We start from the raw sequence: 27,983 nt of genomic DNA on the forward strand, positions 1-27,983 counted from the left end.
CTGAAAATTCAGCTTTGGGGTTATCATCTTCCTGTTACATCATTATGTGATGGGCACATGTGTGCTGTCATGCTCTCCCAAGGCAGAATTTCAACAAACTTGTCTACAGCTTGACAAAGACCATATATTCATACTCAATATAATGCAGCTAAGACTTTGTTATAAAACAGAAATAACACTCCCTTTTTATGACCCTGTAATCCCTTAATTTAGGCTAGAGTCAGGGCAACTGGATGGAGCTGAACGCTTATTGGTCAGATGCAGGGATAATAATAATAAAAATAATCTTTCAGCCATTAGGGTTGATTTCCTTGGGTTCAAAATCAATCTCCCTTTTCCTTTGTTTGCATCTGCCTTGATAATCTGATCTTTTATTTCCCACATTCTCTTTAAGTGCTACTTTGCCTGTTTGAATTTTTCTGCAGTGCTACTCTAGCCAATATAAAATTCTCACATGTAAAATCCAGTTCCTAGTTTATTAAACATTTGAAAAGAGCTGTATTGTTAGAATTCGGAGGCATGGTTGATGAGCTTGGATGCAATCTATACACACCATGAAACCCTGTGTTTACGAAGCTCTGTTGTGATCATATCTGAAATTCATACGGGGTATTACTCAGCTCTGCTGACTGTTCCTTCTCTTCTTTCTTCCTAATTATAGACTAGCAGTGAATTGGTGCTACAGCAGACAAAAGCTATATCACAGACAAGCTATTATTTGCATATGTAACTCTGCTCATTCCTACATCAAGCATATTATTTTTTTCTGGTAGTTCCCACAATGAAATACTACACTTGCTTAACACAATGAACTAGAGCAAAATGAGAGGTAGGGAAATATTTGGCACTTTACTCGAGATCAAATTAAGCACACAATACAATAAATTGTAAATAGTTACCAAATACAAACCACTTTCACATTTGAAAAATCTCTCTGTCAACAAGCTATGAGTGAAAAATGCATTTACTATATCCAGAACTCCCAGAAGGGCAATCGTCTTTGTTACACTTAAAAAAACACACCACAGAATTTTAAAAACATTGCAATGGCCATAGAGAACCAAATCAAAGAGCCATCTGTATGACTTATTTATTTCCACAGTGGACAGCCTAACACCTCAGGAAAATTCCTAAATAGACACTAACGGCTTAACTACTCCCACTCAGTATTTACTGATTCTATACTTTTTCCTGTTTTGATACTGACAGTCCCATTGTCAATGAATCTATCTAATAATCCTAGTACTGATTGATAACCCTTCAGCCATCACAACTATACTATCTTCTCTAAGTAGCACTGCCTAAAATCTGCCACAGATTAGTTTTCTCCAGATCCTTCTGATTGCTCCTCCTCAAATCCATGATTCAGGACTTTAGAACTGTGTACACTTGCTACTAGACCAGCATCTGTCAACCACAACAACTTTAAGATGTCTGGACTTCAATTCCCAGAATTCCTCAGCCAACATGTTGGAGTTTAAGTCCAAATGTCTTAAAGTTGTCATGGTTGACAAATATTATACTAGCCTCTATCAGTATGAATTCAGCTGTAAGCCTCTGGTGTGATTTTCGAACCACAAGTTTCCTAGCAATCTCCCAAAACTGTATTTCAAACCATTAAAGAAGGCAAAATCTTTGAAATTATATGAGTGTAGCTACAAAGTTAAAATGAACTACAGGAAATCAGTGTTTACAAGGAAGTAAACATTTCTCACTTGTTAACCAGCCAACAGTACCAGTTAACTTCTAAATACACTGCTCAAAAAATAAAAGGAACACAAAAATAAGACATCCTAGATCTGAATGAATTAAATATTCTTATTAAATACTTTGTTCATTACATAGTTGAATGTGCTGACAACAAAATCACACAAAAATTATCAATGGAAATCAAAGTTAGCAACCCATGGAGGTCTGGATTTGGAGTTACACTCAAAATTAAAGTGGAAAAAAACACTACATCCAACTTTGATGTAATGTCCTTAAAACAAGTCAAAATGAGGCTCAGTAGTGTGTGTGGCCTCCACATGACTATATGACCTCCCTACAATGCCTGGGCATGCTCCTGATGAGGTGGCGGATGGTCTCCTGAGGGATCTCCTCCCAGACCTGGACTAAAGCATCCCCCAACTCCTGGATAGTCTGTGGTGTTGGTGGGTGGAGCGAGACATGATGTCCCAGATGTGCTCAATTGGACTCAGGTCTGGGGAATGGGTGGGCCAGTCCATAGCATCAATGCCTTCGTCTTGCAGGAACTGCTGACACACTCCAGCCACATGAGGTCTAGCATTGTCTTGCATTAGGAGGAACCCAGGGCCAACCGCACCAGCATATGGTCTCACAAGGGGTCTGAGGATCTCATCTCGGTACCTAATGGCAGTCAGGCTACCTCTGGTGAGCACATGGAGGGCTGTGCGGCCCCCTAAAGAAATGCCACCCCACACCATTACTGACCCACTGTCAAACCGGTCATGATGGAGGATGTTGCAGGCAGCAGAATGTTATCCACGGCATCTCCAGACCCTGTCACATCTGTCACATGTGCTCAGTGTGAACCTGCTTTCATCTGTGAAGAGCACAGGGCACCAGTGGCAAATTTGCCAATCTTAGTGTTATCTAGCAAATGCCAAACGTCCTGCACAGTGTTGGGCTGTAAGCACAACCCCCACCCATGGAGTCTGTTTCTGACCATTTGAGCAGCCACATGCACATTTGTGGCCCGCTGGAGGTCATTTTGCAGGGCTCTGGCAGTGCTCCTCCTGTCCCTCCTTGCACAAAGGCGGAGGTAGCATCCTGATGCTGGGTTGTTGCCCTCCTACGGCCTCCTCCACATCTCCTGATGTACTGGCCTGTCTCCTGGTAGCGCCTCCATGCTCTGGACACTACGCTGACAGACACAGCAAACCTTCTTGCCACAGCTCGCATTGATGTGCCATCCTGGATGAGCTGCACTACTTGAGCCACTTGTGTGGGTTGTAGACTCCGTCTCATGCTACCACTACAGTGAAAGCACCGCCAGCATTCAAAAGTGACCAGACCATCAGCCAGAAAGCATAGGAACTGAGAAGTGGTCTGTGGTCACCACCTGCAGAACCACTCCTTTATTGGGGATGTCTTGCTAACTGCCTATGCTTTCCATCTGTTTTCTATTCCATTTGCACAACAACATGTGAAATTGATTGTCAATCAGTGTTGCTACCTAAGTGGTCAGTTTGATTTCACAGAAGTGTGATTGACTTGGAGTTCCATTGTGTTGTTTAAGTGTTCCCTTTATTTTTTTGAGCAGTGTATATTTCAGATATCACTAGAAACTTTCTTTAAGTCTATCCTTACTGTTGGGTAGGGGTGGGATGTTATTAAATTGCTATTAAGCAAATTTTACCAAGATTGTTGTGTCAGTTCTCAGTGTGTAAATCTCTCAGAGTTATGTTGACCAATCAGGAATCAACTTTTATGGGACTAATGATAAAGAATAAAATGAAAGTTGCAAAAACAAATTAAAGCCAGTGCCATAAATATGGTTTAGTCTGGCTTTAATCCACACAGATTGAAGGGAAAAAAATCAAATCATATTCAACTTCAACAGTAGTGATTTTTATATTAAGTATCTACTGCTAATCACAATGACACATACACAGAGACACAACTTTCCCAGTGCATAGCAAACACAACCATTTCATACTTACAACTTGATGTCAGATACAAAAGTTCATCACAATGCATGTTGCTATTTGCAGCTTTGTCTCTCCACTTGAACACTTCAGATAATCAGTTTGCATCAAGTCAACTGGATATGAATTTGGTTAAGATCCTTATAGGACCAACTCCAAAAAGTAATGTCTTTCCTAAACCTCTGACACAATGATTCCCATTTATTTGTCCAGTCATTCTGAGCATTTTATTTGTTTCACAAACATATCTGCACAATCAGATTTTGTACTGCCTGGCTTTATTATCCCTATTATATTTGTTCCATTATTTTCTGTACTAATATTGCCATTCTTTTATTAGTTCCTATATGGGCTGATTTTCTTTATTTTTATTTTTTTTTAATTTAATTTTGATCTTAATTACATTGCCATTACTGCTTTAGAACCATGCTTTAGAACCATAAAATACAAATGTGCAGTGGAATCCTCTCAAACAAATGGAAGAACTTTTCCACCCTTAATTCCCTTTTTCATTCCCAAAAGGATATGTATTTGGAATTATGAGCCACATAAAGCATTAAAGAGGGATTATAGATGGGAGAGTATATTCACTTTCTCCAATCAACTACTTTCTCCATAACCTACATTCTAAATAGGATCAATAGTTGAATAACACACCATAATCATTTTTCTTCTAAGTTTTTATCCTCTATTATTTTCAGATCAATATTAGTCCACCATAGGGAAAAGAGAAATAAGAGGATGGAGATGAAAGGGGACAAAATGCTTATGCTGCAGTCCTCAGAAAGCTGGCATTTTTAAAATTATTATTAAATCATAAACTACAATCTTCTTCAAATCAAAATGCTCCTTTGAGATTCTTGGTGTCTTCACAGACAGATCCATGTAATTTTCTTAGTAACAGTAGGGAAGTGATTTCATTGGATGTTTTTTCATCTTTCCTATTTAGTCCAGATCCTTGAAATGTCTTGTAATCCACATTTAAGTACAATCCAGCCCCAGCTGCTGAACTTTTTGAATGATCCAAATTCTGCTAGATGTCAGCATTCCAAGTAATGTACCCATAGAAAACAGAACTCCAAGGTAGACAAATTCCTCAAAGAATAATTTATTGGATACATCATAATGACACAACTGGTGAAAGCCAATTCTGAAAGTTCCCACGGTTTTCACCTAATTAAAAGGTAAATGTTTCCCCTTTCGCTCAAGTCCCTAAGTCATGCTGTCCAATCTAGTTGCTGGCCGGTTGCTTGGTTATTTCACTCCTCCTCTGGGCAGGCACCTGTGAGAATGTCCTTGATTCTCACAGGAAAACTTTATTGTTTTGGCTACAAAACCTCATCTAACTATTCTCCCCCCCCCCCCATTATGTGGCAACCCTGAAGCCTCCAAGATGGCCTCAGCCAGGTTCATTTCAGGGTTGACACTAAAAGTTTAACAAGGAACACAAACAGCAATAAAGTACAAACCATTGCTTCCAAATTCAATGGCTGCATCGAAATATCCTGATATTTAATCCAGGAGATCACATTATGATTCAATGAGATATGTGAATTTAGCCAATGAATTTTAAAAACTTCATTAACTTGAGTTGTAATAAATAAATTATACTCTATTTGTTTAAATGTTTACAGTCTTCATTCCTTCCAAAATGGATATCAAATTAACCTGTATTTACATATCACACTAAGCTATAATGTTATTTGTTTGGTTTTAATTTAGTATGTTGCATAACTCAGCCAGTAATAGCCAATTCAATAAATTATGATTAGCAAACCATGGTTTAACATGTGTGAGACCAACTTCATATTTAGCTAGTGCACTAGTCAAAATGTGGTTTGTATTCTTTTGATTTAGCATGCTATATGAACTCAACCATTGTTATTTATATCTTAGCATACTAGATAATCCCAGACAAATATAGTTTATTCAATAACCCTTGTATAAACCAATTATGGCTTATCATAATTTACATACATCAGTAAATACATGAGTATTATATATCAGTAAAGCTGGATTATCTAAGTAACATAGCACTCGGATAAGTATTGTAGGAAGGTACTATAACAACCAAGTTTCTAAGCAATATTACACCTGGGCAATAACCAGACCTTTAATACATCTCTTGAGGCATAAACACATTCCATACTCTACAACAAACCCTAAGAAGGGTGCCAGAATCAAAACTGCCTGGCTGTATCAAAAACTGTAAATAAATCCGCAAATAAAAAAGCAGCAGTTAACCAATGTCTTTGTATGGCAAATTAATTTCTCCTCTTACGTACAGCACTTGATTAAAAAACAATAGCACACAATTTAGAGAGAGCATCTTAGTGCTATTTTTTTCCTAAAAAAAATAATACAGAAATACATGATTACCCCAGGCGGAACCCAGTGCTGTTACAGATAAGTGACAATGAAAAGCTGTTTTTACTCAAGCCCAGGAAAGGAATCACAATCAATCAATAGTCCCTGAATGTACTGAGGTGGAAGGGCATGTATAAAGATGTTTATCAGAAATCCACCAGCCATGCTCCACTTTCGATTACCCTCTCACAGCCTGACCAGGACAGCATCAAAGGCAGCCTATCAATAGGAAATCACTTATAGTAAAGTTATTCCTACAATGCATATTTAAGAGCAGATCCAATTAACCACTGACTGATATTGCTTTATTATTAATTTTGTTCCAACTTACGTTAATACTTTGGCAGGAGGCATGAAAAACGACTGAAACAGCAGAATGGAAATTTTAGAAAGGAAATATAAAATGTGGTAACTTAAAAGTCCTCTTTGGAGAAGACTTATAAGTCATGATCCTGGTGCCAAAAAAACCTTCTCTTTCATTCTAATGGAATGCTCCTTAATTGGGGAGGCCTTGCAAAACATGAATTAACTGAAGAATACAAAGATATTCAGAAAACTATTTGATACATCATCCCATCTTCTTCCCCCAGAAACCAAAGCCAGAAAAGCACATTAGCAAAACCACACTGTAAATTTGATTTCAAAGCTTGTTCTTACACTGTTAAGGTGCTCATTAAAACTCAAAGCTGAATTAAATATGCAGATGTTTCTACATCTGCATATTTTCAAACAATTCTGAACACAATGAATACTCACCAGCCCTATATTTGGGAAAGGGCCCACTCTGAGAGGATTTTGTGATGCGTGTTTATGAGCAACATTCAGATTTTTTCTCCTGAAATGTGCAAAATGTTTCATGATAGAAATATCCAGACTTTGAAATATTCCATTCTGATATCAACAGAAGTCATTCAATATTGAAATCGCTTGTTAATCAATCTTAGCAAAAGGTTGTCTTTTATCATAAAAGTAAATGTAACATAGTGTACATTTCTAGGTTGAAGTATTTCAAACTTCTATATCTTTCCACAAGATCAAAAAAAACCCACCTTTTTGTAGTCCGAAATTATTTGCATGTAACAATTTACACTTGAGAACCAATTTGGTCTAGTGGATAAGGCAACAGGTTAGATATGGGGAGATATGAAGGCAGCTGGGTGAACCTCAGCCAGTCTCTGTATCTCAGATCTAAGAAGCAAGCAATGGCAAGCCACTTCTGAAATTGGATCTATGACAACTCATCACAGCCAACTTGCCACACCACCAACTTGCTGCAGGACAACTTGCCATGGCCAACTCGCCAGTCACTGCAGGACAAGAGTTGACACTAATATAAAAAATAATGGCGGAATAGAATCATTAAACATTAAAGAAAGGATGCAAAAGGAGGGACAGAATGGAATGTGAATGGCAAAAATTAATATTTTTTTTATTTTAAATAATTAAATAGAATTGTTAAATTGTCCCACAGTGAGTTGTCCTGTGGTGAGTTGTCCTGTGGCAACAATAAGTTCATTTTCATCTGAAATCTTACCAAGAAAACTATACAGACTTGTACATTCAGACACCATAACTCAACACATACACATTATTTACTTCTACGGGATATGTTTACTATTTGGAATAATAGAGAAGATTGCAAATTGTCAAAATATTTACCTGTTAATCCATAGCCTGTATGGTTTAGGTTTTTCCTATCTCAACTTCTTCCTTCACACCTATACTTTCCAACTCATTTATCTCATTAAGCTGACTTTTGAGTCTTCAGGTTCTGCTGTCACTCATCTGCTCCAAGTAGGGCTTGTTCTTTTACAAAGTATGAAATTATTAGTCCAATCCAAATATTATTAAATCAGATTATAGGCAAGGAAGATTTTTGTAGTTAAGGAATGCACTGTTTTAAAATAGCTGAAGATACCATTGTTGGTCTCTTAATTTCGAACTGTTCTGGAGAATCATAGATCATTCCTTTCGACCATCATGAGGAGAGATTCTCAGCCAATGCCTCATGAGATAGTGAGAAAGACTCTTTTCGTAGACTTTCAAAATGCTTATATAAACGATTTCCTGGTGGGATTTAAGTGGGATTTTAAGACATTTATTTAAATGTCTTAAAAGTATATTTTATTGCTAAAGTGAATCCTGAGCAGATTTATTCCTCATAATTCCCCAATCAGGGAATAAAAAAAAATATTACAGTTCCTAGAGTTCCACCTACAACGCTGAAGAGATCCAAATAGAGAGTTACTTCCTTTCAAATGAATGGGCAGTATTTTGCTTAATATCAACAATCAGCTACTCTATGACAGAGTATGTCTAGGCTGGTGAGAGAAAATGTTGTTGACATGGCCCAATACTGGGCAAATATCATTTAGTTTTAATTCCACTTATTTTACATACTGTTTACATATGCTACATTTTATGACTTATTCTATATCTATTTTATTTGCTCAGCATTGAATGTTGTATGTTTATAATCTGAAGGTGCTCTGACACAAATAATGAAAGGGTAGAAAGTTGATTCTACTGTATGAAACTGAATTTATAAGCCATGTACAATACAGATGTACAATTAACCACTGTTTTCTATATCACACTAGCCTTCTAGGCTGCCAACCTTCTAGGCTGCTTTATCCTATTTAAAACAAATCAGTCAATAAAGAAAGAAAGTTATATAAACATGCTATTTCCTGCTACAACAAATAAGTTCCTCCTACAGAATTCTTATTCACTATTATACATGATATAATTATTTAAAAAATGTTCACACAGCAATAGTTTCCCTTTTCTAACTCCCCTAAATCATTTTTCTACACTGCCAACAAAGGGATTTTATTGCAGAAATATAAATCTGCAATCCATGAGGTTTCTGGAAAGCATTAGCCCTGTTTAAGTATTACATAAAGGGTTAAGTTCACTAAGCAAGCAGCTTCATATAAGCAAACAGTTAATTATTAATGTAATGTAATGAATTCTACTTTATTCAACATTTCTTCTTGATCAACATTTTTCTGTTCTTATTAATAGGTATTCTACCACCATTACCACCCCACAGATATATTTTCAGAGATAAAATACAAACCTATTTTTCAGCAAATATGGTAGTAGTTCACTGCATTCTATTGTGACACAAATAGATCAAACTTTTATTATTATTTTTTGTTAACAGGCGCTACATTCATACACATTTTAAGCACTTTTATGGTAATGTGTATTTTATAGCAGAATATATCTTTTATAGGGATTTTATAGCAGCATACACATTTTATACACGTTATTGTAAAATATGGATTTTATATGCATTGTGGTCCATTTTAAAATAAAAAACCCAGAATAATAAAATTTGAGAAAGGGCAGAATCAGCAAGAAAACTATTCTGAATTACACATTAGTTTGGGAGATGTGAATCCAGTCAGTTCACTTCCAAATGTTAGCTAAATAAAGTAAATATATTTCTAAATGTGAGGTCTTTCAAAATGTATGGCTAGTTCATGTATTATTTTTTAACAGAAATTGTGGAAGGCTTCTTTCAAGTAATTTGTATGTCACATGATTCTTTGACTCTGACAGTGCTTGAACTTCCTCCTCTTTTCTCTGGCCCCTTTATGTGTGTGGTAATAACTTCAGAAGTCATAAACAATCTAAACTATAACAAACAAAACTGAGAGGCTATATATGCATTTTATATCTCACACCCCAGATGAATTTTACTTTTATCTGGTAATTCAGATCTATGCATCAGGATTTGGTTTTAATCTGCTGTAAAACTCACAAAATTTCTCTGAAAGGGTGACTGCTCTTGATTCTACATCAACAGTTTCCTAAATCCATGTGATGTTTCTACTTCCTTCTGTCTAAAAAGTAATCTATTTCAGGATGGTTTATTTTTTTAGTAACAGTATGGAAACTGTTTGTCACAGCCTTCTTTGAAAGGGTCCGGGGAGGAGGAAGATTTCCTACTCTAGCCTACAATGTGATTTCCCATCCAAATACTAATACCAAATTCTGATTATCTTTTCAAGATCAACCAAGGCCAGTTAAAATTACCACTTAGTTAATCCATCTTCCCAAATACAACTGTTTGTTCTTCTTCATAATGATACCAAAACAGGAAAAACTAAGAGATAAAATATAATTTATCAAGCTCAGCCAATGACTCATGTATTCCATCACCTGAAGTCTAGTGGGATTTTATGATAAAGAAAATAATAAAATAAGATATAAGAAGTAATTTTCAAATCTGTAAAAGGTTACCATGAGGAGAGTAAATATTTTGCCAAGACTTTCACTGTCACAGATTCCAGTTTCAAAATCAACATTCAAGTTATATATTAGGAAATATCACTTCAAATTTTCATCAGATTTAAATCCTTGGGTCAAACTGAGTTAAAAATAAATCAGTGTTGGAATGATAATCAACTTCTTAAAATTACTGAAGATAGGATATAGCCAAGCTGTCTCTTTTTAAAATTGTGTCTTGTCCTTCCCAACAAATTTACTCTGGATTTAGTATCTATTACAAACTACAAATGGCATCATAATCAGTATTAAGGTTTTTTATAAGATTTCACTGTATGATCTGGGGATTGCAAGATTTTGTTTCAGATCTTATAACATCACAGAAATCCAAATCTTTATTTGATTTCTCCTTCTATGATCTTACTCTTCTATTTTGAGGCTATGACTGCTACTTATTCTAAGGAAAAAAATGAAAATCATAAGAGCAGCTGTTACCAAAAGACACAGACTCCTCTCTGCAGATGGACAATGAAAGATGCTTCCTCTAGGACATGTAGAAGCTCCTTTTTAAATGATATTCATAGAGATAGAATCTGTCAGCTATGATTTCATTTTCATCTAAGGCCTAGCCTGTCCATATTCTATTAATAAAATGTCTATCTCTCTTTTTTGTCATTTAAACTATTTGAAAGTAGTGAACAATCTCAACAATTCTTTCATGCTTCAAGCAGTACAGTGTCTACAAGGGAATGGGACACACATAATGCCCATCATGGATTAGCCATTATATCTCAGGGCTGCTCCTCTTTTTTCAGTTCCAAATTAACCTCTTTAGATATAGACCTAAGATCTAAAAGGGGGGAACTCATTCACTGAACAGATTTAGACCCTATATTCTCTTTTATGTAGTTTGGGATTGGAACCAAAGCAAAGTTGGATGGGAGATCACCAGGAGGTGACAAAGTTGTAGGCTAGACTAGGTTGTTGAAAAAAAATCAAAGAGAAATGCAAAAGTAAGATTTCTTCTAAATTCTGTTGTGCTTTGCCACTCCTTAGTGGATAGTGACCAATAGTGGATATGATCAAGGGTGTGTTGTGGAAGTACCCATTAATTATATGTCCATCACTTTCCATCACTTCCGCTTTTAAAATGAACTTTTCTCCAGGCTTCCCACAAGCCAAAACATAGTTCAGCAGACCTTTATTTCATCTGTTGAAAATCCTGAGCATGTTTATATTAATCTACTTTAACAGTATTCTGAAATACACCTCTTCCTTAACAAGCACGCAGGTAAAGAAACACATATTTTCCCTAATATACATTGCCATGTCCCGAAATAACGAGGCATGCCGGACTGGTCTTTTATTGCTTATTTGCTAGTTTGCCTATCTCTATTGTCACTTTCAATCATTTTCCTTCTTCCTGTGGAATAAGAAAGTTGTTGCCCAGCAGCTAATCAGTTTCTCTATGGAGTTCTACTCTAGATAGTTGCACAATCAGGGCAGAATCTATCTCCCTCTTCTTTGGGCTACTTCTGCCCTACTTTCCTCCTTTTATTCTTTTATTTTACCTTATATTTTCTTTTATTTTACCTTATATTAAAGCAACCTAGAGAAGCTGTGCGCTCTCAATTTCTGCTTCAGTGCCCTGAAGGTGAATATTTTCCCCACTTTCCAGTGACCTACTGAAACAACATCCAAACTAAAGAAAAAATGACTAAAAGAAGGTAACATTCAAACTAAAATAGAAAACCAGTGCCTATAAAGAGTGGCATATTCTCAAAATTGAATAGTGCCACTTTTCAGTGACATGTTATAGGCAGCACAAGGAGTGGCAATGGGTAAAATTGTAAAATGTATGTTACATTATTTTGTCCCATTGCAAGTCCTTCACTTAACAGAGAGTACTTTAATTCAGTAGAAGTACAGAGTTTACAAAAAAGTAGAAGTACAGGGTTTACAAAAAAAGAAAAACCAGGAAAAGCATGCAAGATTAGGATCTTGCCCTTCTATTACTGTCAAGCTGTGGGGTGTACAATGCAAAACCCACATGCAAATCAAGATATACAATATAAACTGAACATGGCAAAAGAGCCTGGTTCCAGTTTGGAAAAGGAGTGAGAAAAAGTTATATAATCTCTCCTTATTTATTCAACCTATATGCTGAAGATATATTAAAAGAAACTAGATTGGAAGAAGATGAGTATGTGTTTTAAATTTGGAAGAAGAAACATCAATAACTTGCACTATGCCAAAGACACAACACTGATTGCTGAAAATGCAAAAAATTACAAGTTCTAATAATTAAAGTCAGAGTACAGGAGAAAAAAAAGGACTAAAATTAAAGGACACTAAACTAATAACAACAGATATACTGTAACTACCAGCCTTAAAAATACCAGCCTTAGACAACTAAGATTAAGTAAACAGTTTATGTTTTTTATGATCAACCATCAACAGCAAATGAATAAGTAATCAAGAAGTACACCAAACTAACAATTAGTAGAGAAGCCTTGAAGGCTTGTAGAAGTTTTTCAGATGCCATGATAGGTCTATATCTACAAAGAACAGCAAACAATGTTATTCTCTGTGACACTCCAAGGAAGGGAAAGTTGGACATTCTAAGCAAGGGAAAGTTGGATTTTGAAGAAACATAATCGAAAGAGTACTGACACATTTGAGCAGTAATATTGGTAAAGACCTCTGAGACTAGCATGGACAGCTAAGACAACAAACAAATGGATCAGTCTAGGCATAAAGGATCAGGCTTAAATTGTCATACTTTGGACACATTTTGTGAATATCTAGCTCTATGTATAACATACTTACTACTGAGAGAAGTGGAAGGAAAGAGAAGAGGACAACCAGTAGCAAGATGTTTGGATTCATTACCAATTGTGCTGTTGGAAGTCTTTAAGGACTAGGTTAGGGACAGAGCATCATGAAGGAAATCTATCCATATGGTTGCTAAGAGTTAACACCAATTTGATGGTACATAATCAATCAAAGGTTCTGTTACTACAGATATTCTTGAATAATCTAATTGAAAGTTTCCCAAAGTTCTTATAAGCAAGTTGAAATGTTTTTGGAATAGCTTACTGAAGATTGGCCTTAATAATGCAGACTTTTTTCACAAAACACTACACACCTCTTCAGACTTTACACTGAAATAATCCAGGTCCATTACTTGGCAGAGTCCCACAGGAGTAAAGTTTTGAGGTATGAACTTATATGAGATACTTGTTTCCCAGTATTTTTTTTCTCATTCAACTTGTCCCTTTTTGACTGAACATGAAAAGTTCATAGATATTCCATGATATTATGCACACAAAGCACAATAAGTTCTATGCAGGCATTATAAAAATGTTTTTGTTTTGTTTAAATATATCTTAGATATAGAGCATAAATATTGTTTCAGCCACTACGCATGTCCACCAACAGTCAGACCTACATTTTATCTATAAGGTAAGAGCTACTGAAGAAAGAAAGCACTAAGCACATGAGGAAGGTAAAGTATCTGAGTCTCTCCCAAATCATGCCTTTGGCAGCTGCACTAATGTACACTGCAGGACCATGATCAGCCAGAAATTTCTGCTCCAGTGAAGCTTGTACAAAATGGGGAGACTTCTTGCACAAATATTAGCAAATGAAGATCATAAAAAGCTTCCAAAAGCTTTTCCTTTTTCTATCTAGTGCTCCTTCAAATTTCATCCAAAACACTGAGGGAGAGATTACATTGGAAAATTGCACTGAGATGTGCAAAAGAAATCTGCATCTTTCATCAGAAAAGCAGGTTGTATTAAGAGGCTGAACATATGTTTGGGTCAACAATAAGACAATTGTTTATTGTTGACCAGCCATTAGGCCATATCAAAATAGAGAATAAAGAACACAGAATTAATAAGGCCATATATTATAACAGAACCCCCCCAAAAAACAATTTTAATAGAATAAAAATAAAGAATGCAAATCATATTTTTGCATTCCCCCTACAATTTAACTCAATCAGACCCACATATGAAGATGTCAACTGAACTGTTTTATTCAAAGAGCTGCATTATATGTAATTTTTGAATTCTGACTGCACATGAAATTTGCAGTTTTAATATAAAGATGTGTACATGTTTGGGGAAAAGAAATATGAAATGCAGCAGCATCTCCAGGCTGAATCATTCTTTTCCCCATCCACAAGTAACTCTAATCAATTATTTACTGGCCCTTATTAATTACAAAGTCAGCTTAGGAAATTCCTCTTTAATTTATGCTTGAAAGTGGTATCGTTTGGAAATATGTAAAAAAAAAAGCAATAAAAATAGTGATAGATTACAGGTGGATTTTTGGTGGGTATTGTCTATGACATCATGCAACGAAGTAATTTCCAAGAATCCCATCACCTCTACCCTAAAATACTACTATAGAACTTTTTTTAAAAGCAAAGGTGGAAGCTGCAGCAAAGATCTTTTCCTCATCACCATTTTCTTTCCCATATAGCATAAATGAATCCAAGGCAAATGCATATAAATAACTGAAAGCACTGCCTAAGAAACATAACCCGACAGGCTTCCTGGACTGTTGTTCTCATTGCCTTCAATCTCACCCGCTTTAAATTTTATTCCAGGAAGTTCTTAATGGATTTCCCCCCCCCCATTTTTTTTTTTAACCAAATGTGTGATAACTGAAACTACACAAAGCCTTTAGTTCTTAATATCTTGCCATGTAGGCATATGTGATGAAGAACAAGCAGAATCCTAGAAAAGGCCAGGAACAGAATGCTAGTCTGGTTAAAGGAGTTTCTTCCTCTTCCCCCCATCCTTTCTCTGTTGGATTTAGGCCAATTTCTTTTTCAGGCACTTATAAAATTAACACAAGGAAAATGACTGATCATTATATAACCGTTACTTGACAGTGAAAATTCAAAATGCACCATCCAAAGAAAGGAATTTTTTCCAAGGTATTGTTTTGGGTATTATTCAATATTTACAAGTGCTGATTAGCCTCACCAAATTCAAGTGAACTCTCCTGTTGAGGGTATACATCACAGTTACCTTTAGTATGCATGACGGAATCTTTCTCCTGCAAGTGGGTCACTTATGCAGGGATGCAATGGCTTCCCTCAAGATCGCTTCACTACCTTGCAAAGCTTGTGAATGACACCACATGATAGTGGAAATGAAGCAGAGCAGGATATGAAAATGAAGAAGGATGAAGCCATAACAGCATACCAAGTGCTCTCCAATGAAAGCAAAACCGTGTTCAAAACACAAGACATTCATTCTAGACACCTTCCATTCTGCCAATGGATTACATTAGACCACCTCAGTGAATTAATACCCTTAAATGAATATGGAGATAAATAAAGAAGGGTGTGTGTGTGTGTGTGTGTGTGTGTGTGCTCTCTATCATAGACATTTTACAAATACATCCTTTTTCTGTCTTTTTCATTTGGCTACACATACATAGATATATGAACCCAGATGTTCCTATTTAAATGTTCCTCCTCTCATTCCCATTATTCTTCACTCTTATAAATTCTTAACTCAAAACCCAGCTTTCCCAGCAAAGGACCTCATTGACTCTTTTTATTTTCCATTTTCTGACGATCTCAAGCTTTCTCCCCGCCTCCTCTCTCTCTCTCTCTCTCTCTCTCTCTCTCTCTCTTTCTCTCTCTTTCACATGCACACATACACAAAGTCAAACATCAAGGCTATTACAGCTGCTTTGAACCATGAGGCATTTACTCCTAGGGGGTTGGGCCCTTTATCTAATTAGACAACCTTAGGTTTAGCTCATCAGCCCAAGATAATTAATTAGAAGCAGTTTAATTATCAGAAGATTCTTCAATAACAGCTGTGTTGCAGTACAGACATCAACCAATCCAGAGAGACATTCTATGCTTGGCCATCAATTGTCTATTTGCACTTAGGAAAACTGGCTTCATGGAAACTGTTTTCAGGGAACAAATAAGAACTGTTGTAGCATAAAAGAAAATGGGACCAGAGGAAAAAGGGAAGGTAGGGGAATTAATTTTATTTGTACTTTGCATTCCCAAACAGAGAGAGATGTACAATCATGTTAATGGGCCACATCTAGAGAGCAAAGGATGTTCGCTCTCTAACATGACACAAATAAACAGGCAGCAATAGAAAATATGGTGTGACTTTCTGTTGAGGACTATTCTGTAGTAAGCAAGATTTTTCCCCCATGCCAAGGGATCTCACAATCCACAAAGTCCACCTCTCGGCAGCTGGATATAGAGGATACAGAGGTCAGGAAATATAGGCAGCTTCTTCACCATTACCTTTAGAAGACACCCAGAAACACCCCCCCACACACACACACCTTCTGTGTTTAGCAAGGCCATCTGGGCATCTTTCAATATATGTGCCATACATGAGCTTCACTTACATTCAAACAAAACACTGCAGAAATGGGGGGGCGGGGGAGTGTGAGCATCTGGAATGCCAGGAAACACTGCCTATGTATCTATAAGCTTACATCTCATTTATCAGTGCCAAGCCCACCTTGCAAAGCGTGTAAATCATCAAATAGATCATTCATAGATCACCAACATTACAGACCATATTTCTTTAACATGTCACTGGGAACCAATATCTTCACAATAGGAGGCACAGAGCAGGCTGGAATTGCTCTTCTTGTCACCAAGACAAAGATTATGACCTCCAATAAAAGAATAGCACCACAAACACACAGGCACACTTGTAACAAAAGTGGTATTCCCAACAAGAGAAAAGGAATACTGAAGGAGGGGAGAAAGTGTTATACTGCCACTTATTAAATCTCACACCACTATTAAGCAAAAACAATATATATATTTCTTTCTGATCCGCTGTTAACACACACACACACACCTCTAGATCAGAACAATGAGAGAAGAAACACAAAGCAAGGGTCATAAAAGCAAGCTGGCTTCCTGCAATTATGTCAGGTCTCCTGGTGCAATATGGTTCTCTCAGGTGGTCGTGGGGCAGATCATAACCGATGCCCCTCACATACACTTCCAGACTGCAACACTCTCATCCTAGCAGAATGGCAGACTTCAAATGAAAGAGTTTTGCCCTGAAGCCAAGATCACCAGCTGCACATTTCTGCTCCTCCAGAATCTGACCCCATTAATAGGAAAGAAGGAGAAAGAAATAAGGGTGAGCTGGCAAAGGAAGGCAGCGTTGTTATCTCTGGATGAGCCACAATAATAATAAGAATAATGAAGCGGCAGCGGCGGAGTGGGGGGGGGGATTTTCTTCCAGCGCCACCCAGCTTCTTTTACAGTCATCGCTTTGAGCTGAGGGGAAGGTGGGGAGAGACCAGAAAACTGGGCTAAAACAATCTTCTCCTAGGCAGGAGTCTGCAGTTCCGTCCCTTCCCCGCCTCTGCCGAGGGGGTGTGTCTTTTCTTCCCCTCAGGTGTAGCGGTGGCTCCTACCGTCCTAGTCCCGGCGGCTGCCTCACGCTCCGCTAAGCTGCACCTTCACCCTCCCTTCCAGTCTTTTGCGCCTTTCTTTCAGCACCCGGCGATTGCCCCCACCATCCCCGCGCATACAACCACAAAGCCTTGGGACAGCCCGGGGTTCAACGTCAATCATCCCCCAGGTAGCCAAAATGCCGGGGACCGCCCTGCCTTTCCAAGGGAAAAACAAAACAAAAACTGCCCCCTCTGGGCTGAGATTTAATGGAACGCTGAGCCTCTTTCTTCGCCTCCTTGTTATCCGTTCTTCCCCACCATCCCCGTCCTCATCCACCAAACCTAAGGGGGTGGGGGGAGCCAGAGCGATCCCTGCAACGCCCTCAATCGCGCACCTCTCGAGGTTCCCTCGACTCTCCTTCAGTTTAGGCGTGTTCCCTGGCTCAGAATCCACCCGCTCCCCGCCGCCACGTGTGAGTGTGCCACCCCCATTTTCTGTCATTAGAATGGGGAGCTCCCCACTGCCACATCGACCCCACGCGTCCCTTCCAGCCGAGCCATCCGGGACCCACCGTGTCCGCCTCGCAGGGAAGCCGGGGACCTGTAGATCGCGATAGGCACTGAAGGGTGCTTGCTGTTGCTGCCATGGAAATGGTGGATATGCGGCGCCCCCAAACTGGAGGCACCCCAAGCCACCCCGAGGAAGCCACTGAGAGTCAATGGGAGTATCCAGAGCACGGCCAGCTGGCCACGGGACTGGACTGGCTCGGACAGCACGAGCTCCCTCATCCGCTGGGGCATGGCGGGGCGGGGGCACCCCCACCCCACCCCGTCAGGAGCGAGGCAAACTTTGGGCGAGGACAGCGCAGGCGGGCGGCTCACCGCACTAAGCGGTTCGTCATTGTGGGCGCTTCTGCTGGGCACCGATCCCTCGCCCCGGGTCTCTTCTTGCCCCAAAGAGGCCCGAACATAGTCCAGGGCGGCCGAGAAGCGCCAAATTCCCGTGGAGAAAACGCGGCGGGACGGCCCCGAGGAGTCTCCAGTGCTTCTCCGTGCGGCTACCTCCGCCGTCAAGCAGCGCTCAGGGGACTCTTCTCCATAATCCACAAAGCGGGCGATCCTCCCGCCGGGAACGGCCAGCCAAGGGGGGAACGGGGCGCCCAATTCCCAAAGAAAAGCAACCGTCGCAGGGGGGGATCCATCCAGCGGAGCGAGCGGCAAGCGCTTCTTTCAAGGCGCGCCGAGAACGCGCGCAGCTCCCTGGGCGAGCCTCCTCTCTCCTTTGCTCTACATCTATTGCCAGCGCAACGAGGGCGAAGAGGAAGACGGCGACGGCGACGGCGACAGCGAGGACGGCGGTGGGCAGGAGGCGGCGAGCGGAGCTTTGCAGGGAGAATCCATTGCACGCGTCTGAGCGGAGCCACCGCGGCGAGGGGGGCGGGCGAGAGTGAGCGAGGACCAAGCCATGCTAGCTGGCAGCGAAGGCGAAGCGAGCGCTATGCAAATCTGCAGTCTCCCAACAGCAAATCACCGGCGCCCCTATGCAATGCAGCGGACCAGCCTATGGGGGAGTAAGCAAGCGGGCGCTGGCCCCGGCTCGCTTCCTCGCAGCGGCGGCGGCGGCGGCGCGCTCACTAGAGTGGGCCATGTGGCAGGCGGGCTGATAGCCTCCGGGCGGCTCTGCAGCTTCCTTGCTCGGGGAGAATTTCCGGGTGGGATGGGGAGCTGAGAAGACTCAGATACTTTCAAATAACGTGTTTTTTGTTTTTTTTGCTCCACGCCCTCCCCTAGAGATTTAATTCTGTCCGTATTTCAGGGCCGATCTGCGGGTGACGTTAAGCGAGGGATGCCCCGCCGCCTCTTCTCATCTTTAAGGTAAAGCCGCCTATTGGAGCGGAGTGGAGGTGCTTCAAAGAGGAAGCGCAATGGGTCCTCCTCTCTTCCTCTGCCCTTTCATAAGAGACGCCTCCCCAAACGACACAACCACCCTGCCACCTCTGAGAACAAGCAAGACAGCGAGCATCCAAGATAAGATCTCTGCCCGGCCAGGCTCTGCTCCCTTCCTGACTAACCCCCCACCCCTGTTCTTTTCCACTGAGTTTACAGCCATTCCATGAGTGATATGGGGGACCCCACACTGGTTTCCTCTCTGTACTAGACACCCTTTTCTGCTTTCCTGTCCTGTCTCATCTCACTGGAAGAGAGTGAATATTCCAACAGATAAGAGTACTGCAGAAGGATTAGGCAGGTGAGCAACCCAGTTCCTTCCAAAAAAGAACAAAAGGCAGGGTGAGCCTCTGCAACAGTGGCAGCACCTTCCCCCTCTCAAGGGAGCAAGTGAAAACACGATCTGCTATGTTGTCCAGAGAGGGAGAGAGATGATACAGGTGGCCTCTTTCCTTCTGTCCCCACCCACTTCCAACTGCAACTTCAGTCCATTGTTCTGCACTACCTAAGGAGGCTTGAAGAACAGCCCTGTGTAGGAATGGCTGCTTCCCCCTTGGCTAATCTTGTATTTCTCTGCTCTTCTTGAGCCTGAAGAAATAAGGATTTGACAATTGATGGTTACTGCTACCTCACTTTGAAATTTGCAGTGGAAAGAATTGGACTCAATCATCTATTTTTTATGATGCTAAAAAGTCCTTTATAATGAAAAGCATCCACCACTTTGGGCAGCTTGGTGGACAGTACATCCTACCTGAATGAGGTAGATGTTTACATCTACAAACCACCTGAATTAAATTCTTGGAGACCCAAGAGATTATGTCACTGAAACACATAAGCAAACTACCAAGCAACACTGCTCCAAATTTATTGCTGATTTTTTAAAGGAAATATACATACAAAGTAAAGTAAGTGTATCCCTCAGATATTTAACACGCCTAGACAACTGAAAAAGTTTACCCAGAACAAATAGCAAACCCTGACCTATCACCTCTATTTATTATTTCATAGTCCTTCCCTTTGTGGTCCCTGGCTCCCCAAAAATGTTTCTCTTTAGATGTCCCAGCTACTAAAAGATTTTACACTCATAGTGTAGAAGTTCACACTAAATGCCTGCTGACATATCACTCGGTGGAAGCGTTCTGGAGAAAAGAAGGACTGCCTTGGGAAAGGAGAAGGAGTTATACCAAATGTCCTCAGTCAGTAAATTGTGGCTCTTTATGAAATGGCAAAATGAAAGTATACCTAGCACTCCTTTCTTTAATTTTAATCCCATTAAAAAATGCCTCCAGGAGATTATGTTGATTTAAAGGGTGAGAAGTCCAAAAGGAACTGCTGAGCATCCAAACCTAAGAGTAGATTGGGATCTTCTCAGTCCATCCCATCTCACCAACTATATCATATTGGCCTTTTTGAAAGATTCCGTCATAGCATATAAACATAAGGAGTGCCCTGCAGGATTGGATCCTTGGCTCACGTATAGCAGCCTGTTCTCATAGTGGCCCACCAATTGCACAAGGAAGCCCAGCAGATGGCCTTAGAGGCAGCCGCACTATCATCAAGGCTAATAATATCCATTGATCTTCATGATTTTCACCAGTTGCCAAGATGTGGTAAGCACCACCAATCTCATGGTAGTGAATTCCAAAGCTGAATTATGTGCTGTTTTGAAAATACTTTCATTTTTCTGTCTTGATTCCTCCTGGGTTCAAGTTTATTAGGTGATCCCTCATTGTAATATTTTAGGAAGAGGAAAAGCTATACTTTTCTGGACTAAAAAGCCACAAATGTCACAACCTTTCTTTAAAGGGTAGCTGCTCTAGCCTGTTGATCATCTTAGTTGCCCTCCTCTGAAACTTCTTTAGCTCCCCATAACCTTTTTGAGATGCAGCCACCAGAACTGCACACAGTAATCCAGAGGCAGTTGCATCATTGATTTATATAATATCTTAGATGCTACCACTTAGGGTTAATTGTGCTTTGAAAATGTCCATTGTTTTGAGCCACAGTTGTCACACTCCCTTACCACTGACTGACTGACTGATTGATTGACATTGATGGGAGTTAATTCAAAATGTTTATGTTATCTAATCTATCTTCCTAAATTGTTGTCCAGAAACATAGAATAACAATAGATTTAAGGGAACATCCTTCAGGATTAAAATGCCAGAAGATTGGGCTACAACCAAGCATGTGTGGGGCCACTATTTTTTAAATTTTATTTTATGTCACTAGTGTGCAGCTATCATTTATGGAAGTATTGGAAATTAATCAAGGAGCAAATATTGCTTGAGGTTACATGTTGCCTAATCCTGTTGTTTTAAATCATGCAGAACATTTCACATTCATTAACTGATTTAGTTTCGTAAAATAATGCAAAATGTATTGCAGATCAATACATCTGAAACTATAGATGGGAAGGAAACAGAGGCTCAATTATGCGGGGGAGTCAGTTTTTGAAATAGGGATATTTTGTGTTCACCGATTGTGGTTATTTTTTTAGAAATTCTGTTACAGGTTTGAGCTGATAGAATGAATAGCTGGGTTTTATTTGTTTGAAAACCAGTAGCTGACAATCCAGGAAGATATGCAAATAAATACATTCCAAACATAGGACTTGAACGAAGATGCAATTTCTTTCTAAAACAGATAATGTAAAAAGCAACACTTCATTAACAGATATGTTAAAGTCAGTAAAGGGCTCATGTTTCATTTCATTGCTACATCATGCAATGTATTTTAATGTCAAAGCAGCCATTTGCAAACCTTGTGTTATCACTTCTCCACACATCTCCTTTATGCCAGTATTTCAAACAGAGTTTTCTGCCAGATATTGTGAAGCTTCTCAATATTTGGTAGTTTATTCTAAGGTATATGTGCTTTTATTGACAAGACTCAGAACTTGAAAAAAGTTATTTTTATCTCCCTTGGGCACAGAGGTCAGATGGCTAACTGTTAGCCAGACACTCTTTCTCAGCCCAGCCCACCTCATAAATATCGAGAGCAAAAGTATCTATAGAAGTGCTAGAATCTAGGACAGAAAAATAAACCTTTAAAACCTGTCAGATTACTAAAGGCTAATTTAATTTACATTTAGTATCATTTGGGCAAACCTGCATATGGAGGAGCATTGTATGTATAGTTAAATAACAATCTCTTGACTACTGTTCAGCCTCTGATTATTTAAACATTAATTGGTTGAATAATCAAGTTAAAATCTATTGAAATGTACATTCCTGGGCAATTGCTGCAATAAGAAGATGGATCTTAAGTCTCTTTTGTCCCGGCAGAGCTGTTATTAGGAGATGGCCGAGAGGCTTGTTTCCAAGTTTCTTGTGTTCTCTGTGTCTCTCTCCCTTTTCCTCTCTCTTATGTGCATACATACTGATTGACCCTTTGTGGCTAGATCTCAAATACTACACCTTGAATAATTCTTACAGACAATTAAACTGGAATTCATCTTACCCATGCATGCCACTAGCACTCATCTTTTTCCAATTTGAAAATGATTACATTATACAAAAGTAACCTATTTTATTAAAAGCACTTATTTTTGATTTTTGACTGCTTTACTCTGCTACATGCAGATTTTTCCCAGTCTTAAATGCTGCCTTTAATTTTTGCTGGGGAAAAAATTAGCTCTGGACTGCGAAAGAGGGATGGAAGACTCAAATCATATGTGCAGTGGGATAGATTTGAGAGCAAGAAAATTGCAGCCAATCTCAGCCCAAAAAGGACATGTTTGGACATTTTATTTTTTAAAATTGTTATTTTTCATAGTGAACTATTGATGAACAGTTACTTGCTGTTTCACTGTTTCCACTTAGCTTCTCCTTCCTATAGGGGCAGCAAAACATATCCAAACAGCTTTATACGTATCTTTCTTAGCATTATGTATAAACTAGGAACTCTGCCTCATTTTGTTTCCAACAAACTAAAACTATAAACTCTTCATTTATCCATTCATAATGGCTCTGACATCTTACGAAAGGAACAATTCAGAGTTCCATTTGAGTATAATGCTAAGAAGCCCCAGAGAATGATTCAGTTTTCTTATTTTCCTACAGGAAGTCATAAGGAGGAGGATATGGATTTATTCTCCTAGTTTCCAAATGTAAGACAAAATCCAATAGATGACATGTTTACTAAGGAAGATCTGAATGTGAAATATGGCGGAATTTCCTGATCATGAGAGTTATTAAGCAATGAAACAGCCCGTCTCTAGGAGTAGTGGTGCTTCGTCATGAGAGGCTTTCAAACAAAAATTCAACATCATTTTGTCTCTGGTGAAATGACGATTCCTCCTCTGGGCAGTGAGGTTGGACTAGAAGACTTCCAAGGGCCCTTCCAACCCCATAATTCTAAATCAAAAGCTATTTTAAAAAGAAACAACAGGTGTTGAGGTTATAGGCAAGGGAAGATTAAGTGAAGTTTGGGTCAGTGAAAATAGTAGATCACAAGAGAGAGAGAGAGAGAGAGAGAGAAAGCAAAGTTTGGGGTTGGAATAAAAATTACACTCTGTCTAGTAATTCTGGAAGATAGTGGATTATAGTATTAAGGATAATATGTAAATGGAGCCAATAAAACTTAACACATAGGTGTTGGAGTGAGCCTATTGCCTATATTCCCCGTGTTTCCTATTAGCAAAACTGGCATGTTACCACTAAAAATATATATCTGGATTCAATATATTATAGGGCTGGTCCAGCAAGACTTGTTTCTCTTTTTCAATAGTGCAAATCAATGTTTCTTTTCAGGTGCTGGACAGCTCCCAAGAAAAACTGCTGTTTGACTTCTAAGCTTAGTTAAATTCCTAGACATCTTATTATGCCTATATTTCTGTTTTCACAAACATGAAAGCAGGACATGGATAGGAACTGACTTGGAGAAGTTCCATTTACATGCTTTGCAAAAACATTGTGATTGGAAATAAAAAGGATAGCTCTAGTAAAGTCCTTCCTACATTGAAAATTATGACTAGCAGTTGCAAAATTATATCTTTCTCTTCTCCTGCTCCCTTCCCATCTCACATCAGGAGTAGAGGCCCTTTCAATGACCAGATGATGGTGAATAAAATCTCTCAACATCTCCCACCATTGACCCTTCCAGCCAAGGCTTTTGGGAGTTAAACCAGACATATAGAAGAAATTAGATTGCCAAAGCAGGATTATAACAGATATTATTTACTAATTATTTACTAATTAGTTATGAAATAACTTCAGAAAGTTTAAACTGTGAAGGTCCTCTCCATTGAGGAATCAAAAAGTTACAATCTAAACAAGTGGGAATAATGAATAAATACATTAATTTTAAATACTATATCCAAAACATAGTTCTTCTTGCTGCAGAGAGTGACATCTACATTTTAAATATGTGATATTCATTCTAATTCATAATATGAATTTCCCCCACAAATTAAACATTTCATTAATACATGAGATTAAATTACAGCCTGTTGAAATAAAACAATCTTAGCAAACCTCTAAACAGGGAACATCAACAAACTTACTTAATTAACTAGTATGAGAAAAAACCTTTTGCTTTTAAAATAGCTTTCAATGTCAGTTTTTTTTAAAGTCAGCAAGTTGAAATATAAATACCGGTATGTGTTTTAAAAATGATTTAATTATACACTAAAGTCTACCTATTTTACATTAGTACAAATATCTTAAGACAGAAATGTCACCAATTTACCCAACAACTTCCAATACTTTTATTCCTGGAGATGCGAAAGAATAGAGTTGAGTTTTGGCAATTCTATCTGTTACTTCATTTCACCCATCTTAAATAAATTTGTTATTCCCACTGAAATGAAGTAGCAAATAGAATTGGCAAAACCTAAACTGTATCCTTTTAGTATTTCCAGGAATGAAAGTGTAGAAAGTTGTTATTCCCACTTGTTTATATTGTAACTTATTAAATGTAAAGTTAAATCCATGAATGTATCTTTTTAACAATTTGTATACCACTACATATTTTTAAAAATAAACATTACACTTATATACATACATATTCCAAGGTTATACAATGTGCAGAAAAGGACTGCAAAGTAATTAGCCAGAAAATTAAAGGCATGAGATAAGAAAAAGAAAAGGAAATACATTATATCTAGTTTACACCAACAGCATTCTGTGTACCTTTCTGTTCTTACAAACCTATACATAATCTAATTCACAAATCTCCTTTGTGAGTAAAGCAATAATAATAACCAGTAAGTAAAGCAATAATAAACCAATTAATAAAAACATATATTGAGATATTATGTAAAATGTATGGAACAATATAAATTAAAAAATAACAAAAGAAACCAATAGATTAAAAATTATGATATACTATTATTAAAAGGAGCATATTATGGGAGCATAAAATTATTTTCCCTGCTACTGAAAGGCAGCAGGGAAAGATATTGCTATATTGGGGCAACTACTGAAACTAACCTCCCACTAAGTACTTCACCATCTTCAATATGGGACGGCACCTGGAACAAATAATAGATCAAAGGAAAAAGTCTTTCCTCAGATACTGCATTTCCAGACTGAGAAATGCATCATAAATTTTATTTATTAACTTAAAGTATTTATATAGCCATTCATCTTCTAATCAACTCTGAATGACTCCCAATCAAAAGTTAAAACAACATATGATTCATGTTAAAACCATAAAAAAACATCAAAGATCTGACCCCAAGTCAAAATAAGAACTTGAATTGGACCAAAATGAACTGTTAACCAGTAAAGAACATAAACAGCTGCCGTGATTTGTTCATACCACCCAGTTCTAGCCAATAAATCTTGGAGTTTTGTATTAGTTAAATTTTCTGAACCATTTGGAAGGTCAGTCTCAAGTTTACTGCACTGCAGTAATCTAAGTGGAAAGTTACCAGGGCACAGATTACCTTAGCAAGGTGACCTACATGCAAGTAAGACCTTTGCTAGTGTACAGCCTAAGCTGATGAAAGGTGCTTCATGCTGCAGTGCCACTAATGTTAAAGACATAACCAGAAGAACCTTGATCTATGATGTTTTTAGGGAAAGTATAACCATATCCAGAACAGATTTAAGCCCGTTCCTCTAGATAAATAAACAGATGCAACAGATTGTTGGCCCATGCCCTCAGCAATGTCACTGTCTCATATGAATCCAGTGAAAAAGAGAGAACTGGGTATCTTTGGCAAATTTAGATATTTTATTTTAAATCAATAAATAATCTCACTCAGAGTTTTCATGTTTAGTGGTGTACACAATGGGTTATAAAATGGAACCGTGAAAATTTATGGCATAAGCATGTAACCAGGAATACCCACAGCACTATCCTCTGAAAATAACCATCCAGTTCCATATGGAACTATTTTGTTTGGCTCTTTCACCAAAGACAACCTTTTCAGAAATATGTCATGGTTGCTAGTATCAAACACTGCTGATAGATCTAACAGAATCAAGTCCTCTCATTTCTCCTATAAATTTTGTCCAACAGGGTAACCAAGGAGATTTTGATGCTCGGATTAGATCTAAACCCCAATTGAAATAGATGTAGAAATTCACTGAATGTATTTATTTATTAAATTTATATACCACCCGTCTTGCTGTCCAAATATCCAAGAGTATCAGAATCTGCATATACCCCTTGCTGGCCATTGGTTTATAATTATTTCAACCTTTGGATCCAGTAAGTATCCCTTACTTACAAGCTGTAATAAGCCATGAGGAGCATGGTTCAAACAAATTCATAGTTGGCTGAACTCACCCAAGCATCTTGTCTACATCAGTCAAGCCTGAAAAATTAAATCTCATCCAAAATCCTGAGCAGAGCCGTGGGCACTTCTACAAATTTAACTGCTAAAATGATAGAGTCTAAGTTATGAATTTGATCAATGTTGCTTTCAAAATGTCTATGCAACATGTCATAGTGATATGCTGTGGGGTTGCTGAAAGCCCCAAACTACTCAGAAAAGTTCCACTGGGTACCATTGACAGAATGCAATAACAGAGAATAGAATCTACTGTTTTCCATCACCACCCTAAAGTTTACTTGAAATAAATTCTAACTAGTATTTGATCAGATGCAAAATTAGTATCCCTTCACATGTACTTTAGTCATCTGATTTGCTTCATTGTGTACTGTGGACTGTATTGTGGAGTGTGTAATGTTGGAGAGAATTAAAGGAACAATCAGGTCAGTGGTATTGTCATTTGTATATTCCATAAGGAAGATAAATCATTGAAACAAGCACCAGCCATAACGGGGGAAAAAGAAATCTTTTACAAGTTTCTGAAATGCTATTAGCTTCTGAGGTGCTCCATTCTCATAGGTGCCTGTCCTCTATAGAAAGGAGTAGTTCGTGTA

The 27,983-nt window shown here is 38.5% G+C and overlaps 1 protein-coding gene across 27 annotated transcripts in view; it reads right to left on the reverse strand.

Moving 5' to 3' along the window:
* The window catches only part of NRXN1 (neurexin 1), a 928,975-nt gene that overhangs the window by 307,321 nt on the left and 593,671 nt on the right, over positions 1-27,983 (reverse strand). The window contains exon 1 of one of the 27 annotated variants that reach the window (XM_026684893.2): positions 18,269-19,332. The exons of the other annotated variants lie outside the window; for them this stretch is intronic. Within the exon in view, the coding sequence (XP_026540678.2) occupies positions 18,269-18,497 (229 nt within the window). The 5' untranslated portion in view covers positions 18,498-19,332. Of the gene's footprint in view, positions 1-18,268; positions 19,333-27,983 lie in introns of those variants that run through there. 27 annotated transcript variants of the gene reach the window in all.

This window comes from Notechis scutatus, chromosome 1 (genome assembly GCF_049901735.1).
Source record: "Notechis scutatus isolate UNSWTSFEM ecotype Mainland chromosome 1, rNotScu1.2, whole genome shotgun sequence".
NCBI lineage: Eukaryota > Metazoa > Chordata > Lepidosauria > Squamata > Elapidae > Notechis > Notechis scutatus.